The 20,441-nt window shown below is 46.8% G+C and overlaps 1 protein-coding gene across 1 annotated transcript in view; it reads right to left on the bottom strand.

Annotated features, from left to right (window-relative positions):
- LOC144497108 (antigen peptide transporter 2-like) overlaps window positions 1-11,286 on the bottom strand; it is a 58,050-nt gene extending 46,764 nt beyond the window's left edge. Inside the window, exons 1-4 of the mRNA XM_078217888.1 lie at window positions 8,519-11,286; window positions 3,160-3,274; window positions 2,312-2,442; window positions 1,166-1,371 (exon numbers count right to left, since the gene is read on the bottom strand). Coding sequence (XP_078074014.1) covers window positions 1,166-1,371; window positions 2,312-2,442; window positions 3,160-3,274; window positions 8,519-9,065 — 999 coding nt within the window. The 5' untranslated portion in view covers window positions 9,066-11,286. The remainder of the gene's footprint in view (window positions 1-1,165; window positions 1,372-2,311; window positions 2,443-3,159; window positions 3,275-8,518) is intronic.
- Window positions 11,287-20,441: the final 9,155 nt, after the last annotated feature.

Genomic DNA, 20,441 nt, shown 5'->3' with positions numbered 1-20,441 from the left:
GTGCGGCTCCAAACAACACTCAAGAAGCTCAACACCATCCAGGACAAAGCAGCCCGCTTGATTGCTACCCCTTCCACAAACATTCAATCCTTCCAACACCAACAAACTGTGGCAGCTGTGTGTATCAACAAGGTGAACTGCAGAAACTCACCAAGGTTCCTTAGGCAGCACCTTCCAAACCCTCGACTAATAACATCTGGAAGGACAAGAGCAACAGGTACCTGGAAACACCACTAAAGAACAAAGAAAAGTACAGCACTGGAATAGGTTCTTTGCCCTCCATCCCTGCACCGATCTTGATGCCTGGAGACCATTTGGAGATTCCCCTCCAAGTCACTCACCATCCTGACTTGGAAATGTATTACCATTCCTTCACTGTCGCTGGGTCAAAATCCTCGAATTCCCTCTTCAACAGTACTGTGGGTTTTGTTGTGCATGTGTACAACTGAATGGTTTGGGGGGCCGGGGGGGGGTGGCATTTAAGAGTCAACCATATAGCTGTGGATCCGAGTTACAACCAGACCATGTAAGAACAGCAGAATTCCTTCCCTAAAGGACATGAGTGAACCAGATGGATTTTATTAATTCCAGATTTTGTATTGAATTTGAATTTCACAATCTGCCATGGTAGGATTCGAACCCGGGTCCCCAGGTCTCTGAATGACTAATCAAGCGACAACGCCTCAGCGACTGCAGTGTTTCGAAGAAGTAGCTCACCACCACCTTTTCAAGTGGCAATAAGGGATGGGCAATGAATGCTGGTCTAGACAGCAACGCTCATATCTGTAAATCAATTTTTAAACAGTCACCTTGTACGACCTTTCCTTGTAAAACTACCCATCCATTTCATTAATATAGTAAACCTTCTAAGTTGTGCTTCCAATGCATAGCGAAACTAGCTGTGAGCGTGAGCGGGCGAGTGAGTCTCTCACACACATACATGTACAGTCATAGATATGAGCAGGTAGATTTCAGATGAAATATGATGGGGTGAAATCTGAGCTGACACATTTTGAGAGAGGAAATATAGACTCTATGGTAAAAATTGTAAAGGAACAGAGACACTTTGTGGTCCAGATACACCAATCCTTAAAAGTAGAAACAAATTAACAAAAGCCTAAAGAAAGCACCTGGAGCAACTGCAGCATTGCTAGTTTGTACCTACCATGTGATATTTATTATAAAGCTTCTGAATGACTATGGTGAGGGGAGACTCGATAAATATTAACAAGGTGAGCTGCCATGACAGGGAGAACATGAAGAAAAGGATCCCGACTGTCTTCACCAAACTACGTAGGAAGATGTTCACATTGCCTGCGATGGAACGGCTCATAAGTGCGGTGCCAGTGGAGAGGCGGGAGGTGATATCACCTGGGAGATAAATCACAGTACATATACAAGCATTAGTGTGTATTCCATATTGACAGGGATAGTAATACAGGAACATTGCAAGAGTGTTACTAACCATAATGTTACAGAATGTTCAGGATGAACGGTAATATTACAGTTGTATTCATTACACCAACAGGATTACAGTGGGCTTTTGAATAGTATTATTACAGCATCATCATTATAAATGGTAATATTAGTGTTCACTACAAACAGCAATATTACAGTGTGTACATTACAAATGGTAATATTACAGTGATATTACAATATGTTCACTACAAATGGCAATCCTACAGTGTGTTCATTACAAACAGTAATATTACACTTGTGTTCATTACAAATGGCAATATTAATGTGTTCACGTAAATAGTAATCTTAGTGTTCATTACAAAGATTAGAATGTTCAGTACAAATGACACATTAGTCCATTATAAATGGTAATGTTCATTAAAAATGACAATATCATTGTGTTCATTAAAAATGGCAAATATTAGTTTGTTCATTACCAAGTTAATATTAGTGTGCTCATTATAAATGGTAATATAGCATTGTGTTCATTACAAACGGTAATATTAGTGTGTTCAATAAAATGGTAATCTTAATGTGTTCGTTATAAACGGTAACGGTGTGTTCAATGCAAATGGCAATATTAAAGTGCGCAGAACTACAAATGTTAATATTATAGTGTTCACTACAGTAATATTAGTGTTGTAATTACGAACAGTATTATAGTATGTCAATTACAAATAGCAATATTACAGTGCATTCATTACAAACTGTAATATTTAACTGTGTTAAAGCATTGCCATCACCCCTAGTGATGTTAGAACACGTCTCTTACTAATATTCATGTTTCTAACAACATTAGGATTTCATTCTGAACAACTGTATGAACATTAAAGGGCTGTGTTATTGTTTTTACCTGTCTGTGTTGCCTCAAAGAAACTAATTTCTTGCTGTACCAGGGAAGAGAACAGCTGATTTCGAACCCGTTTATTGAGTCTGTACATTGTGAACATGAAAAGTCCTCCCCGGAGACCTGCTGAGATGGAGCTGGAAGAATAATTTGCTCAGTCAGAAAGGTTTAATGTTAGCAGGAGTTCCTGCGCTAGACTCTGCACATTCCCCGTGGGCCCCTGGAATTCTTGTATTAGAGCTTCCCATCAGAATACTGGAATGGTCTATTAAATAGAGTCTGTACCCCTCTACTATTCATTACCTCGAGTGTTTTTACCTCGAAATGTACTGAATCTGCACATAATTCTGGTTTCAGCACGTCAGACGAACCTGTGTCTGGCTAGGACATGATTGTGGGTTATCGAATGTCAAAGGTCAGTGGTAAGGTGGAGATCACATAGCTCTTGCCTGAGCTGATCTTTGTCAGAGTCAGTATCTCAAGATCGCGACAGTGTAAGCAGCTCACCTTTCAGAACAGGGTGACCATGAGCTCACCCGGCACCCACTAATTTTCCCTGCCACCTGACCATCCCCCACCATATGCTAATCCTCAAGACTGACATCATCCCAAACTCACCCTAACACCACTCCACCATAACCCCAGCCACACCATAACCCCATCCCAATCACAACGCAAACCCACCCCACTCTTCTACACTAACACTCCTCCAACCCACTCCCCTCCCACCATCCCCATCCCAATTCCTGATAGAGGGACACACTCTCTCCACAGGAACACACACCAGATATAAGGAGGGGAGTAAATTAAGCAGTTTTCAGGAAAGGACAGTCATTCTGTTCAGTAATTCTCACCCTCCCATGGAGGTCATAAACATGTAGAATACGGCGATTAGGAATGCTCGATGGTCATAGCGAGAGCTCAGCAAATCAATCACTTTCCCCGTGTAATAGGGAATAAACATCTCCCCTGGAATCAAATAAATAGAGGTGTTATATCAAACCCAGGAAAAGAGGAGAATGGAAAAAAGAGAGAAAAGAGGGTGAGGAAGACAAAGGAAGGAATTGAAAGGGTGAAGGAGGGGAAGTGAGTGAAATGGGAAAAGAGGGAGGGAGTGGGAGGTAAAGAGGGAAGAATTTATGGGGAAACAGAATGGGAAAAGACAGAGAGACGGAGGGTGAGGCAAAAAAGGGTAGGAAGAGGGTCAAGGGGAATCAACTGTCACATTCCTTTTACTCTGGATCTCTTTACTCTTTATCCCCCTGTCATCCTTAACTCCAGATACTTTGCATCCCTCCCTTACTCTGGATTCCCCACCTGGCACTTCCCATAAACACTGGTTTCCCCTCTGAACACTGCATACCCCTCGCAACATGAAATCCCCCTCACCCTCCATTTATCACTGGATCCCCCTCAACATTAGATCTTCCATCCCCCTTCAGCACTTGACCCCCTCCCATTGACACAGGATCACCCTTAACACTTGGTCTCTTTTCGTCAACACTGGATCTAATCCAATTGTGGAGATGCCGGCGTTGGACTGGGGTAAACACAGTAAGAGTTTTAACAACACCAGGCTAAAGTCCAACAGGTTTATTTGGTAGCAAATGCCTGTCCTTTCATCAGATGGAGTGGAGAAATGTTCACAAATACGGCATACAGAGACACAAACTCAAGTTACAGAAGACTGATTAGAATGCGAATCTTTACAGCTGATCAAGTCTTAAAGATTCAGACAATGTGAAATGGAGAGAGCATTGGCACAGGTTAAAGAAATGTGTATTGTCTCCAGACAGGACAGCCAGTGAGATTCTGCAAGGTCCAGGCAAGCTGTGGGGATTACCGATCGTGTGACATGAATCCAAAATCCCAGTTGAGGCCGTCCTCATGTGTGCGGAACCTGGCTATCAGTCTCTGCTCAGCGTCTCTGCGCTGTCGTGTGTCGTGAAGGCCACCTTGGAGAACGCTTACCCGAAGATCAGAGGCCGAATGCCCGTGACCGCTGAAGTGCTCCCCAACAGGAAGAGAACAGTCTTGCCTGGTGATTGTCGAGCGGTGTTCATTCATTCGTTGTCATAGCTTCCGCATGGTTTCCCCAATGAACCATGCCTCAGGACATCCTTTCCTGCAGCGTATCAGGTAGACAACGTTGGCCGAGTTGCAAGAGTAGATACCGTGTACCTGGTAGATGGTGTTCTCACGTGAGATGATGGCATCTGTGTCGATGATCCGGCACGTCTTGCAGAGGTTGCTGTGGCAGGGTTGTGTGGTGTCGTGGTCACTGTTCTCCTGAAGACTGGATAGTTTGCTGCGGACAATGGTCTGTTTGAGGTTGTGCGGTTGTTTGAAGGCAAGAAGTGGGGGTGTGGGGATGGCCTTGGCGAGATGTTCGTCTTCATCAATGACATGTTGAAGGCTCTGGAGGAGATGCCGTAGCTTCTCCGCTCCGGGGAAGTACTGGATGACGAAGGGTACTCTGTCCACCGTGTCCCGTGTTTGTCTTCTGAGGAGGCTGGTGCGATTTTTCGCTGTGGCACGTCGGAACTGTTGATCGATGAGTCGAGCGCCATATCCTGTTCTTATGAGGGCATCTTTCAGCATCTGGAGGTGTCTGTTGCGATCCTCCTCATCCGAGCAGATCCTGTGTATACGGAGGGCTTGTCCGTAGGGGATGGCTTCTTTAACGCGTTTAGGGTGGAAGCTGGAGAAGTGGAGCATTGTGAGGTTATCCGTAGGCCTGAAGTACAGTGAGGTGCTGAGGTGACCGTCCTTAATGGAGATGCGTGTGTCCAAGAATGCAACGGATTCTGGAGAGTAGTCCATGGTGAGTCTGATGGTGGGATGGAACTTGTTGATGTCATCATAGAGTTGTTTCAGTGATTGTTCACCATGAGTCCAAAGGAAGAAAATGTCATCGATGTATCTAGTGTATAGCATCGGTTGAAGGTCCTGTGCGGTGAAGAAGTCTTGTTTGAACCTGTGCAAGAAGATGTTGGCATATTGAGGTGCGAAATTGGTCCCCATGGCTGTTCCGTGTGTCTAGATGAAGAACTGGTTGTTGAAGGTGAAGACATTGTGGTCCAGGATGAAGCGGATGAGTTGTAAAATTGCATCTGGAAACTGGCAGTTGTCGGCGCTGAGTACTGAGGCCGTTGCAGCAATGCCATCATCGTGGGGGATGCTGGTGTAGAGTGCCGTGACATCCATTGTGACGAGGAGTGCTCCTGGTTCAACTCTCCATGTGTGTTGAGTTTCTGTAGGAAGTCCGTAGTGTCGTGACAAAAGCTGGGGTTCTTTGTACAATGGGTTTCAGGATGCCCTCGACATAGCCGGAGAGGTTCTCGCACAGGGTCGCATTGCCCGATACGATGGGACGGCCGGGTGTGTTTGCCTTGTGTATCTTTGGGAGGCAGCAGAGATCTCCATTGCGGGGAGTACGTGGCGTGGGAGCACGGAGGGTGCTCTGAAGGTCCGGATCAAAGGTCTTGATCAGAGTGTTGAGTTGACGGGTGTGTTCTTTGGTCGGATCTGTGGGTAACTGTCTGTAGTGTTCCTCGTTGTTCAGTTGTCGGTACACTTCTTTGCAGTAATCCGTTCTGTTCAGTATGACGATGGCCCCTCCCTTGTCTGCTGGTTTGATGACAATGTTGCAGTTGGTCTTGAGAGCGCGGATGGCGTTACGTTGTGCTTGGGTGATGTTCGGGGCTGTCTTGTGAGTGTGGCTGATGAATTTGGTGTTGACGCACTTCCTGATGGCTTGGGCATACATGTCAAGTCGAGGGCAGCGGCCTTCCGGAGGAGTCCAATTCGACTCTTTCCTCTTCGGCTGCACTGCGGATCTCTGTCGGCAGTTCCGGTTCATTGGCTGTCTCATTGTGTCCGTTGTCCGCCTCATTCGCCTGATGAATTCCTCTGTGCCTGCTGCGAGACTGATGAGGTCTATTTTGGTGGTGGGGCAAAAATGGAGCCCTCGGCTGAGAACTTCGATTTCATCTGGTTGAAGTGTGTAGTCCGACAAGTTTTTGTCGCGACACTACGGACTTCCTACAGAATCTCAACACACATGGAGAGTTGAACCAGGAGCACTCCTCGTCACAATGGATGTCACGGCACTCTACACCAGCATCCCCCACGATGATGGCATTGCTGCAACGGTCTCAGTACTCAGCGCCGACAACTGCCAGTTTCCAGTTGCAATTCTACAACTCATCCGCTTCATCCTGGACCACAATGTCTTCACCTTAAACAACCAGTTCTTCATCCAGATAGATGGAACAGCTATGGGGACTAAATTCGCACCTCAATATGCCAACATCTTCATGCACAGGTTCAAACAAGACTTCTTCACCGCACACCGATGCTATACACTAGATACATCGATGACATTTTCTTCCTTTGGGCTCATGGTGAACAACCACTGAAACAACTATATGATGACATCACCAAGTTCCATCCCACCATAAGATTCACCATAGACTACTCTCCGGAATCGGTTGCATTCTTGGACACACGCATCTCCATTAAGGACGGTCACCTCAGCACCTCACTGTATCGCAAGCCCACGGATAACCTCACAATGCTCCACTTCTCCAGCTTCCACCCGAAACACGTTAAAGAAGCCATCCCCTACGGACAAGCCCTCCGTATACACAGGATCTGCTCGGATGAGGAGGATCGCAACAGACACCTCCAGACGCTGAAAGATGCCCTCATAAGAACAGGAAATGGCGCTCGACTCATCGATCGACAGTTCCGACGCGCCACAGCAAAAAACCGCACTGACCTCCTCAGAAGACAAACACGGGACAAGGTGGACAGGGTACTCTTCGTCATCCAGTACTTCCCCGGAGTGGAGAAACTACGGCATCTCCTCCTTCAACATGCCATTGATGAAGACGAACATCTCGCCAAGGCCTTGCCCACGCCCCCACTTCTTGCCTTCAAACAACCGCACAACCTCAAACAGACCATTGTCCGCAGCAAACTATCCAGCCTTGAGGAGAACAGTGACCACAACACCACACAACCCTGCCACAGCAACCTCTGCAAGACGTGCCGGATCATCGACACGGATGCCATCATCTCACGTGAGAACACCATCTACCAGGTACACGGCAACTCAGCCAACGTTGTCTACCTGATACGCTGCAGGAAAGGATGTCCCGAGGCATGGTACATTGGGGAAACCATGCAGACGCTACGACAACGGATGAATGAACACCGCTCGACAATCACCAGGCAAGAGTGTTCTCTTCCTGTTGGGGAGCACTTCAGCGGTCACAGGCATTCGGCCACTGATCTTCGGGTAAGCGTTCTCCAAGGCGGCCTTCACGACACACGATAGCGCAGATTGGCTGAGCAGAGACTGATAGCCAGGTTCCGCACACACGAGGACAGCCTCAACCGGGATCTTGGGTTCATGTCACACTATCGGTAACTCCCACAGCTTGCCTGGACCTGCAGCACCTTACTGGCTGTCCTGTCTGGTGACAATACACATTTCTTTAACTAATGCTCTCTCCACTCACATTGTCTGTATCTTTAAGACTTGTTTAGCTGTAAAGATTCGCATTCTAATCAGTCTTCTGTAACTTGATTTTGTGTCTCTGTATGCCCTGTTTGAGAGCAGATATCCACTCCATCTGACGAAGGAAGCCTGTTCCGAAAGCTAATGGCATTTGTTGGACTTTAACCTGGTGTTGTTAAAACTCTTAGTGTGTCTAATCAGAGAATCCTACAGTGCAGAAATAGGCCATTCGGCCCATTGAGCCGGATCCAACCACAATCCAACCCAGGCCCTATCCACATATCCCTACATATTTACCACAAATCCCTCTAACCTATGCATCCCGGGACACTAAGGGGCAATTTAGAATGGCCAATCAACTTAGCTCGCACATCTTTGGATTGTGGGAGGAAACCGGAGGAAACCCATGCAGACATGGGGAGAATGTGCAAACTCCACACAGACAGCGACCCGAGCCAGGATTCGAACCCAGGTCCCTGGAGCTGTGAAGCAGCAGTGCTATCGTGCCGCCCGATTAACACAGGATCCTCTTTAGACACTGGACCCCGTATCGTACACTAGGTTCCTCACTTCCAACACTTGATCCCCAATATCACAGGATCCCCTTAACACTAAACCCAGCCACCCCCCCTCACATTCCACTTAGCACTGGATTCACCCCGAATTCGCTCCCTCCTCTCACTTACCGATCACAGCCAGTGTGAGGAAGGTGAAGGCTCCGCTCAGCGGGAGGAGGTCGGGCCGGGACAGGGTGAGGAGGCGGCGGCCGATGGTGGCTCCGGGGATGGGGGTGCGTGCCGGGCCCGGTGCCTCTCCCCGCGGGCCCGGTGCCTCTTCCCCCGGACCCTCTCCCCGCGGGCTCGGCAGCAGCCTCTCCAGCAGCCCGGCCGCCAGCCCCGAGGCCGAGTGCGAGAGCAGCAGCAGCGGCCAGGAGAGGCCGGGGCCGCGGGCCCCCAGCACCAGGCGCCGCAGCGGCAGCAGCAGGCTGGAGCAGGCCGTGTACAGCAGCACCGGGCCCCGCAGGCAGCCCAGCCGGGGGCCCAGCAGCAGCCCCAGGGTCAGGGCCCCGAGCACCGCCACAGCCGGCAGCAGCAGCCCCGGGACAGCCGGCAGCAGCGGCGGCAGCGCCAGGTGCAGCAGAGCGGGGAGCAGAGAGAGCGCCAGCGCCCGGGGGCAGCGCTCTGAAGCCGGGGAGGGAACCCCCTGACTGAGCCGGCTGGACCGGGACACCATCTTCCTGAAAGAGCCAGAGCAGAGTGACCCAGGCCGGCCACAGCTTTCAGTTTCACTGCCAGAGAGGCCCGCCCAGAGAGACAGAAAGTGTAGATTAATATACAGAGCAATGTATATACAAATATGTACAATATAGAGTATATATAAATATATACAGAGATTATAGATTACGTAGAGATAATATATATATATAAATATATGCAAACATTTATCCAATATATATGGAGAGTGTAGAGATAAATATATTATACAAATATATGGATAAATATATAATAGATTATGTACAGAGAATGCAGATAAATATACAGTATAGGCAATATGTCCAGAGAATATAGATAAATATAAACAGCCCAGAGAGAAATAAACAATATAGATTATATATGTAGAGTGAGAGAATATCAATAAATATATACAATATAGAGAAATATATATTTCGACGGAGTATAGATAAATCTATACAATATAGACTATATAGAAACTAGAAACAGGAGTGAGCCAGTCAGCCCTTCCAACATGTTCATGCTCCACCATTCATTTTGATCATGGCTGATCATCAAATTCAATATCCTGATCCCCCTCCCACTCATATCTCTTGATTCCTTACGCCCCCAGAGCTATATCTAATTTCTTCTTGAAATCAGACAACATTTTGGCCTCAACTACATTGTGTGGTAGTCAATTCCACACATTCACCACTCTCTGAGTGAAGAAATTTTTCCTCACCTCATTCTAAAATTTTTATCCCTTATGCTCAAATTATGACCCCGAGTTCTGGACTCCCCCACCATTGCCAACATTCTGAATTGACTCTGTATAACCCTGTTAGAATTTTATAAGTTTGTATGAGATCCCCTCTCACTCTTATAAACTCCAGTGAATATAATCCTAATCGACTTAGTCTCTCCTCATGTGACATCTGCCATCCCAGGAATCAGCCTGGTAAACCTTCGCTGTACTCCCTCTATAGCAAGGACATCCTCAGATAAGGACACCAAAGCTGCACACAATACTCCAAGTGTGGCCTCACCAGCACACTATACAATTGCGGAAAAACATCCCGAACCCTATACTCAAATCCTCTCACTATGAAGGCCAGCATACCATTTGCCTTCTTTACTGCCTGCCGTACATGTGCACTACTTTCAGCGACTGATGCACAAGGACACCAAGATTATCCACTTCTCTCAATTTACACCTATTCAAATAATAATCTGTCTTCTTATTATTGCTATCAAAGTGGATAACCTCACATTTATCCACATTACATTGCCTCTGTCATGCATATGCCCACATACTCAGCCTGCCAAAATTATGCTGAGGCATCTCTGCATCCTCCTCACGGCTCATCCTCGCACCCAACTTTGTATCCGCTGCAAATTTGGAGATAATACAGTCAGTTCCCTCTTCCAAATCATTAATATTTAATGTGAACAGTTGGGGTCCTAGCACAGATCCCTGGGGAACCCCACTAGTCACTGACTGCCAATCAATAGAAGACCCCATTTAAGCTAACTCTTTGCTTCTTTTCTGCTAACCAGCTTTCTATCCATCTCAAGGCATTACCTGCAATCCCATGTGCTTTAACTTTACGTATATGAGACCTTGTTGAAAGCCTTCTGAAAGTCTAAATAAATCACATCCACTGGTTCTTCTCAGTCAACGCTATTAGTTACATCCTCAAAGAATTCCAATAAGTTCGTCAAGCATGATTTCCCTTTTGTAAATCCATGCTGACCTTGACTGATTATACCACTGTCTTCCAAATGCTGAGTTATGAAATCCTTGATAATGGGCTCGAGCAACTTCCCCAGTACCAACATTCGGCTCAGTGGTCCATAGTTCTCTGTTTTCTCTCTACCTCTCTGTTTGAATAACGGGTTTACATCAGCTACCCTCCAATCTGGAGGACCAGTCCAGAGTCCAAAGAATTTTGGAAAATAACCACCACTGGATCTACTATTTCCAGGGCCACATCCTTAAGTACTCTGGGATGAAGATTATCAGGACCTTCAATTCCATCAATTTCTCCAAAACCATTTCTCTACTAATGCTGATTTCCTTCAGCTCCTCATTAAAACATTTTTCTCTAGAACATCTGGTACATTATTCATATATAGAGAGAATTGTTATGTATAGAAAGAATATAGATAATTACAATTATATACAACCCAGAGAGAAATATACAACAATAAATATTATAAACGGAGAGAAGGAAAGAATATAAAATATTTACAGCCTAGATAGAGAGAGAAATACAACAGTATTTATTATATATAGAGAGAATATCGATAAATATATTCAATATAGAATTATATATGAAGTAAGAGAATATAGATAGATTTATGCAATGTAGATTCATACATAGAGTGGAAATATAGTTAAATATACAAAAATATAAGTTATATATGTATAGAGAGAATATAGATAAATATACAACAATCTAGATTATATAGAGAGAATGTAGATAAATATAAATTTATAGATTATGTACAGCGGATGGGGCGGCACGGTGGCACAGTTGCCTCTCAGCACCAGGGACCCAGGTTTGATTCCCGGCTTAGGTCACTGTCTGTGTGGAGTTTGCACATTCTCCCCGTCTGCGTGGGTTTGCTCCGGGTGCTCTGGTTTCCTCCCACAGTTCAAAAATGTGCCGGTTAGGTGGATTGACCATATCAAATTGCCCATTAGTGTCAGGGGGACTCTATCTCATCATTGTTCGAGATCTGACCCACTACGGTGGTGTCGTCAGCAAACTTGAAAATTGAATTGGAGGGGAATTTGGCCACACAGTCATAGGTGTATAAGTTGTATAGTAGGGGGCTGAGAACACAGCCTTGTAGGGCACCGGTGTTGAGGATGATCATAGACAAGGTTACCTCACCTCTATCTCACCTCTGCCTTGCCTTCTGCCTCAAGGCACTCAGTAAAACCCACTTCACTGAGCAAGCTGCTGGTCATCTAACCTCACATCATCTGACCTGGCCCAGTGTCATACTTTGTGGTGCACTGTGGGGTGTTTACTTACGTTAAAGGTGCCACAGAAATATAAGTTGTTGTTGTGTGTTGTTGATGGTTCATTTCCACCCTGACCTCTGGGTCTAATATGGGTGTGTCGGCTGGTGAACGTTTATCCTGGTAGATGCTCAGTTGGTAGAACCCATTCGGCTTGGCTGCTGGAGAGAATGAGGGTGCTGTGGGTGGCAGGGAAAATTAGTCACTGACATTGCTTGTCATATCAGCAGGGGGCAAAGAGTCAATCGACACCTTAACCTGGCCCTGTGCTTCATGGAAAAGGTCACACTTGTGGTTGTGTGGGAAGGTGTCAGTATAGGTGTGGACTGGACGATGTAGCCAGGACCATGGTGATAATTGTGGAATGATTGCCTCGTACCTCCTGAACATTAGTGTCCGGGTGTACCAAGAGCTAGCTCCAAATAGGAGCAGAGGGCCTGCTCCACCATTCAATGTGATCATAGTTGATCTGACTGTGGCCTTAACTCCATTTTCCTGCCTGTCCCCCATAACCATTGATTTCCTTTCAATCAGAAATCTCTCTAACTCGGTCTGGAATATGTTCAGTAAGAGAATTCCACAGACTAACAGTGCCCTGAGAGAAAAATAATCCTCTTATGCCATAAAATGGAGGCCTCTTATTCTTAAACCGTATCCCCTAGTTCCAGTCACTCCCACCAGAGGAAACATCTTCTCGTTATCCAGCCGATCAGGATCAAATGGATAGAATTCCATCCGTGATGTGTGTGATTGGAACTGGAAGCTCCTGTGAATCCCGGTCCCACCAAAATGTCAGTAACTGAGGATATCCTGATGGCTGCCAGTTAAAACGAGTTGTACATGAATTGGTGGAGCAGGGTAGGGGGAAAGCACACCCGCTGCAGGTTTCCCAGCGGTGTGAGGTGGATTCAATGGGATATTCCATTGGCAGCGGCGGAACCAGCAGATCCCAACCGGATAATGGTGCACTGCTTCCCCTTGCGAAAAACACACGATGGCAGGAGGGGCAGAAAATCCTTTCCCATATTACAGATGTGGCCTGACCAATGCCCTGTGCAGCTGCAGGAACATAGACTCCTGCCGACTGTGTCGCAGCACTTTCCTCAGAGCCACGAGATTCTGGGTTCAAATCCCAGGGCAGGAACTAGAAGGGAGTTGAGGAGAAACTTTTTCACCCAGAGGGTGGTGGGAGTCTGGAACACACTGCCTGAAAGGGTAATGGAGTCAGAACGGTTGTGGCATTAAGCACGCTGGCACAATGGTTAGAACTGCTGCCTCACAGCATCAAGAGCCTGAGTTCAATTCCAACCTTGGGTCACTGTCTGTGCGGAGTTAACACATTCTCCCCGTGTCTGCGTGGGTTTCCTGCGGGTGCTCCGGTTTCCTCCCACAGTCCAAAGATGTGCAAGTTTGGTTAATTGGCCATGCTAAATTGTCTCTAAATGTTAAAGGATTAGCTGGGTAAATATGTGGCGTTACGGGGATAGGGCCTGTCTAGGATTGTTGTCAGTACAGGTTCAATGGGCCGAATAGCCTCCTCCTGTACTGTAGGGATTCTAAGATATTCACTTGTGCTGTCGTAACCTAGACAGCTATGGGACAAGAGCTGTAAAATGGGATTCGTGTAGTCAAATGGACTCGATGGGCCAAATGGTTTCCTACTGTGCTATAAATATCTCTGAACCTATGAATCACAAATCAAGGCTGGTACTCACTGAGTGAGTGCAGAACAGTTTGAGGAGCCATCTTTGGGATTGGATGTTAAACACAATAAGAAGTCTCACAACACCAGGTTAAAGTCCAACAGGTTTATTTGGTCGCAAAAGCCACTCGCTTTTGGAGCGCTCGCTGCTCCTTCGTCAGGTGAGTGGGAGTTGTGTTCACAAACAGGGCATATAAAGACACAAACTCAATTTACAAAATAATGGTTGGAATGCGAGTCTTTATAGGTAATCAAGTCTTAAAGGTACAGACAATGTGAGTGGAGAGAGGGTTAAGCACAGGTTAAGGAGATGTGTATTGTTTCCAGCCAGGACACTTAGTGAGATTTTGCAAGCCCAGACAAGTCGTGGGGGTTACAGATAGTGTGACATGAACCCAAGATCCCAGTTGAGGCCGTCCTCATGTGTGCGGAACTTGGCTATCAGTTTCTGCTCAGCGACTCTGCGTTGTCATGTGTCGTGAAGGCCGACTTGGAGAATGCTTACCCGAAGATCAGAAGCCGAATGCCCGTGCCGCTGAAGTGTTCCCCAACAGGAAGAGAACACTCTTGCCTGGTGATTGTTGAGTGGTGTTCATTCATCTGTTGTCATAGCGTCTGCGTGGTCTCCCCAATGTACCATGCCTCAGGACATCCTTTCCTGCAGCGTATCAGGTAGACAACGTTGGCCAAGTTGCAAGAGTATGTACCGTGTACCTGGTGGATGGTGTTCTCACGTGAGATGATGGCATCCATGTGGATGATCCGGCACGTGTTGCAGAGGTTGCTGTGGCAGGGTTGTGTGGTGTCGTGGTCACTGTTCTCCTGAAGACTGGGTAGTTTGCTGCGGACAATGGTTTGTTTGAGATAATAAACCTGTTGGACTTTAACCTGGTGTTGTGAGACTTCTTACTGTGTTTACCCCAGTCCAACGCCGGCATCTCCACCTCGGGTGTTAAACCCAGGCCACGTCTGCATGCCCAGGCGAACACCACTATTCCAAAGAAGAACATCTCTCAGTCTCCAGGCCAATATCTATCTGAAAGGTAGATTATCTGCCTCTTACCATGGAGTTGTATGTGGGATCTTGCTCTGTACAGATAGCTGCCGTGTTTCCTGCATTAAAACAGTAGTTACACTTCAAAAGTACTTTAGTGCTTTGAGACATCTGGCGAAATGAAAAGCACGAGGAGATGGTGGTGTTGTGATAATGTTTTATTCATTCGTGGGACATGGGCGTATCTGGCTGGCCAGCATTTATTGCCCATCCCGAGTTGCCCATGAGCAGGTGGTGGTGAGCTGCCTTCTTAAATCACTGCAGTCCATGTTCTGTGGGTTGACCCACAATGCCGTTAGGGAGGGAATGTCACTAGATTCGTAATCCAGAGACTGGGGCTAATGTTCTGGGGGCAATGTGGGTTCAAATTCCACCATGATAGCTGGTACAATTTAAATTCCTCTAATAAATCTTGAATCTAAAGCTAGTCTCAGTAATAGTGCCTTTAATATTGAACTAATGTCCTTTAAGGAAGAACAGTAAGAAGTCTCAACACCAGGTTAAAGTCAAACTGATTTATTTGGAATCACAATCTTTCAGAGAGCTGCTCCTTCATCAGGCAATTGGAAATTCCAAATCAAGGTTATGCCAAATAAATCTGTTGGACTTTAACCTAGTTTTGTGAGACTTCTTACTGTGCCCACCAGTCCAATGCCAGCATCTCCACATCATGACTTTAGGGAAGGAAATCTGCGAGCCTACATGTGACTCCGGCAATGTGGTTGACTCTTAAATGCCGCTCTGAAATGGCCCAGCTACACAGTTCAAGGGCAATTAGGGATGGGCAATAAATGCTGACCCAGCCAGTGACACCCTTGATCAATCCACAAACCCGGGGTTGAACAAGGGATTCATTGAGCAATGCGTATGATCTCAGTCAGTACTGACTCTTCACCTGAATCGATCAGAAAAAGAGTTTAGCTGCCACCAACTGCAACAGAAATGTACAGTCAACCATAACTGTCCAGTGTGAGCGCGAATAATAAAGCGCGTCCCATAGATACTTCCTTAGATAGGACACCTCAAAAGCCTGTCCACCATCTACAGGCACAAGTCAGGAATACTCCCCACTTGCCTGGATGAGTGCAGCTCCAAAAACACTCAAGAAGCACAACGCCATCCAGGACAAAGCGGCCGCTTGATTACTTACCCTTCCACAAACATTCAGTTCCTCCATCACTGATGCACAGTGGCAGCCACGTGTACTGTGAAAGTGCTGCAGAGTGTGATACGTGGAGATATAGCAGGAGTTTGGGAATGCGGAGTGGCGGTGGAGCTGAGGGGGCAGAGCAGCAGTTGAACTTGAGTACATTCCCGTGTTCCAAGGAAGTGGAGTGCAATTTCAAGCTTACGTTGCAGCAGTTGGTAATCGGCATTGAAACTCGATAGTTGACCTTCGGGAGTTGAAGAGCGTGGAGATCTTCGTTGTCCTCCCTTGTAAATAGTTCTTTCTCAACCAATAAATCAATTACTATCTCCTTGCAAGTAATTGTACAACCTCTCAATTATTACATCTATAAGGTGTACTGCGGGAACTCACTAAGGTTCCTTAGTCAGCACTTTCCAAACCCATGACCATATCTATCAAAATATATCGCTTTGCCTCATTATTGCTGGGTCAAAATCCTGGAACTCCCTCCCTAATAGCACTGTGGGTGTACCTACACCACATAGTATGCAGCGGTTTAAGAGGGCAGCTCGCCACCACCTTCTCAAGGGGAATTCGAGATGGATAATAAATGCTGACCTACGACACCAACACCCTGTGAAAGAATGAAATCAATTCTAAAAGAGCAATGTTTGCCTGTGTGTCTGAATTCTCTAGTTCTAGTTTCCCATGACTCTCCCATAATTGGGTACAGCTTGTTAAGATGTTCAGTGACCAGCCGATAGCTTTATCAATATAAGCTCCATTATCTGTTCACTCTAAACTCTCAGTCCATTATCATTGAGCATTGACAATCATATCTACTCTGCATCTTGCCCCTCTCACTTGGAACCTCTCAATTTAATTCTGTTTTTCTCACTAAAACTGTTTGAGGGAGCAACATCCTTTCTTCTATAACCCTTGCTACAAATATCTGCTCCTGTGTGCAAACCCTTTTTAAGTAAGAGAAGTTTGTGGTCAATAAATTATCATCAAACTGTCTCAATCACAACATCAAGGCCAGCCAGAAGCTGCAAAAACAATTTTGTCAGATTATTCTTATCCATTTGGGAGAAATTACCCAATTACTACGCCAACAACAGCAACAGAAACTGATATGAAAGTTATTAAAGACTTTATGCATTGCAGGAGAAACAACACTGATAATTATGGGCTCGAGTTCAGTGTGTAGATTGATCAGCTTTCTGCTCTGAAGGAGTAAATACGCAAGAAATTCCTCCTCTCTTTTTAAACTCTCATTTCGATATTTACTGCAACATCCTCTTCAATCATCCTTATATTATTTTTACAAACTCTTGACCTTTCCTGTTCTTTGTTTGCTCTCTGTGATTTTTCTGAGCATTTGTTAGTCTGTGGTTTGTTACTGCCGCAATGTTCAGTTTGTTGCTGCAGTTTCCAAAGTGAGAACTCTTTTACTTTCTGTTTTGTGTTGTTTTTCTCACAGTCTGTGGTTTGCAGTTAACTGGCAGCCTGAAGGCTCCATTAATGGAAAATGCTCCAAACATCGAAATGTCCCAAAATACTCTCATCCCCCGAGCCTGTGACTTCCCCCCCATCCACACTCCCACCCACGCTCAGCAACCCTCACAACACCACCACCCACCCCAACACCCACTGTCACCCACACCCACTCTCACTCACACCCACATCCACACCCCCACCCACACCCACCCTCCCAACACCCCTACAACACCCACCCCCACCCACCCTCATCCTTGCACTCTCCCACCCTCACAACACCCCTACTCACCCCCACAACACCCACATCCACACCGTCACCCCCACCCACACCCACCTTCACACTCACCCACCCCCACAACTCCCCAACTCACCCTAACTCCCATCCACACCTACACTCAGCTCCATTCATACCCAGCCTCTCCTCCATCCACACCCACCTTCATAACACTCACCCTCACAACACCCACACTCACCCTCACCCCACCAACACACCCACCCTCACAATACTCACCCTCACCCCACCAACACACCCACCCTCACAACACCCACACTCACCCTCACCCCAATCCACACTCACCCTCAACAACACCCACACCCACCCGTACCCCACAACACCCACAGGCTGACTATCTCCAACAAGCGAGAATCTAATGGTTATCTCTTGGCATTCACTGACATTACCATCACTGAATCCCTCCCCCCCCACTTCCCCGCACCTTCCCCACCCCCCACACTCCTGCACTCCTGCTATCAACGTCCTTGGGGTTACCATTGGCCAGAAATTGAACTGGACTCACCATATATGTGGCCACAAGAGCATGTCAAAAGCGAGGATCCTGCAGTTAGTAACTCACCTCTCGGCTCCCCAAAGCCTGTCCACTATCTACAAGGCATAAGTCAGGAATGTGATGGAATACTCTCCACTTGCCTGGATGAGTGCAGTTCCAAAAACACTCAAGAAGATCAACACCGTCCAGGACAAAGTAGCACGCTTGATTGGCACCACATTCACAAGTGTGGTGCGGCATGGTGGCACAGTGGTTAGCATTGCTGCCTTTCAGCACCAGGGTCCCAGGTTCAATTCCGGCCTCAGGTGACTGTCTATGTGGAGTTTGCACGTTCTCCCCATGTCTGCGTGGTTTCCTCCGGGTGCTCCGGTTTCCTCCCACAGTCCAAAGATGTGCGGGTAGGTGCACTGCCATGCTAAATTGACCCTAGTGTCAGGGGGATTAGCAGGGCAAATGCGTGGGGTTACGGGAATAGGGCTGGGTGGAATTGTGGTCGGTACAGGCTTGATGGGCTGAATGGCCTCCTTCTGTATTGAAGGGATTCTATGAACAATTACCTTCTATTCTATTCTATCTATCCACTCCCTCCATCACCGATGAACAGTAGCAGAAGTCTGTATCATCTACAAGGTGTGCTGCAGGAACTCATCAAGGTTCCTTCAGCAGCATCTTCCAAACACAGGACCTCGACCATCCAGATGGACAAGAGCAGCAGATACCTGTGAACACCACTGCCTGGAGGTTCCCCTCCAAGTCACCCACTATTCTGACTTGGAAATGTATTGCCATTCCCTCACTGTCACTGGGTCAAGATCCTGGGATTCCCTCACTAACAGCACTGTGGGTGTACCTACACCTCAGCGACTGCAGCCGTTCAAGAAGGCAGCTCACCACCACCTTCTCTATGTATTAGAGTTGGGTGATAAATGCTGGCCTAGCCCACATCCCACGAATGAATTTAAAAAAAACTTGGTGAGGTGTTGTGATCTGGATGGAACTGACAGAAGGGCAGGTGGAACCAGATTCAATAATAAGTTTCAAAATGGAGCTGGATATGTATCAGAAGGGGATTGAATTACAGAATTGTGGGACAAATGTGGGGAACAGGACTCAGTGGAATGCTCGCTCTGTAACCAAAGATCAGATAAGCTGAGTGGTCCTCTTCTCTACTGTGTTGTCCCAGATTGTATCATCCTATGTGGAGGCGGTCTGGCGAGCTTGCTGTCACCACAATGCCACCAGGTTGCCCACGTCTGGGACACAAGGATGTTTTGCACGTGAAGCCTCAAGTTGATGGGGTTGGAGTTGAAGCATGGGAGCTGCTGGCAGGGGTACCAGGGGACAATGCGGTGAGGAATAAACAGAGGACAAAGAAATGGCGGAAAAGTGGGATAAAACACCATCCGAATATGCGCCAGCGCTATTTAATTGTGGCAGTCACTCACCATCTGCACAACAGATAATGATGGGCCCAGTCCATCCTCTCTTAAATGGACAGTAACTGTTGTGTAAACCTGAGCTTGCTGATCACCAACCCTATTCACCTCACCACTTTTTTATACATTGTTCCTCCATTTTTGAAGTTACAAAGCCAATGCTCAGAGTGGACCGGGTGGACCCTGTCCAAAAACTAAATTCAAATTGAATCCAATTTATGGTCCCCACAAGAGAGACAAACTAGATCCAAGCTGATAAGAAAAGCATTGCATCTGATTTTGGCTTTGATCTGATGCTTAACCAAAAGGCCGAGAAGCCTCACCCTACACATTTATAAACATCCAAACACATCTGAATCTTTCTGGGAATTTTAATCTGCCCCCTCCCCAACACTATTTGCCCCCTATCCATGGGGACATTGACCCGAGCCCTGCCCTGTCTCTCTATTCTCCAACCACTGCAGATCCTCCTTTCTCCACAGGGGGCGGCAGAGACTGTTTCTCTGCTGGGTTGTCTGGAAGTAACCTGAATTCTCAGACTCTGCCCGGCAACAGATGATTCATACCAGGTCTTTAGTCTCATTGGCCTGTCCCTCCCTCTCTCTAGGGGCTGGAGTGAGCTGCACTGACATGTCTCTGAATGTAGAGAATGGAGTTAATCAGATTTAATTGCAGGGGAGGTGAACAGTTCCACACCAGCAATTGTTCAACCTTGACATAGAACATAGAACATTACAGCACAGAACAGGCCCTTC

This window comes from Mustelus asterias, chromosome 8 (genome assembly GCF_964213995.1).
Source record: "Mustelus asterias chromosome 8, sMusAst1.hap1.1, whole genome shotgun sequence".
NCBI classification, from domain to species: Eukaryota; Metazoa; Chordata; class Chondrichthyes; order Carcharhiniformes; family Triakidae; genus Mustelus; species Mustelus asterias.
This window is presented reverse-complemented; position numbering and strand designations above follow the sequence as displayed.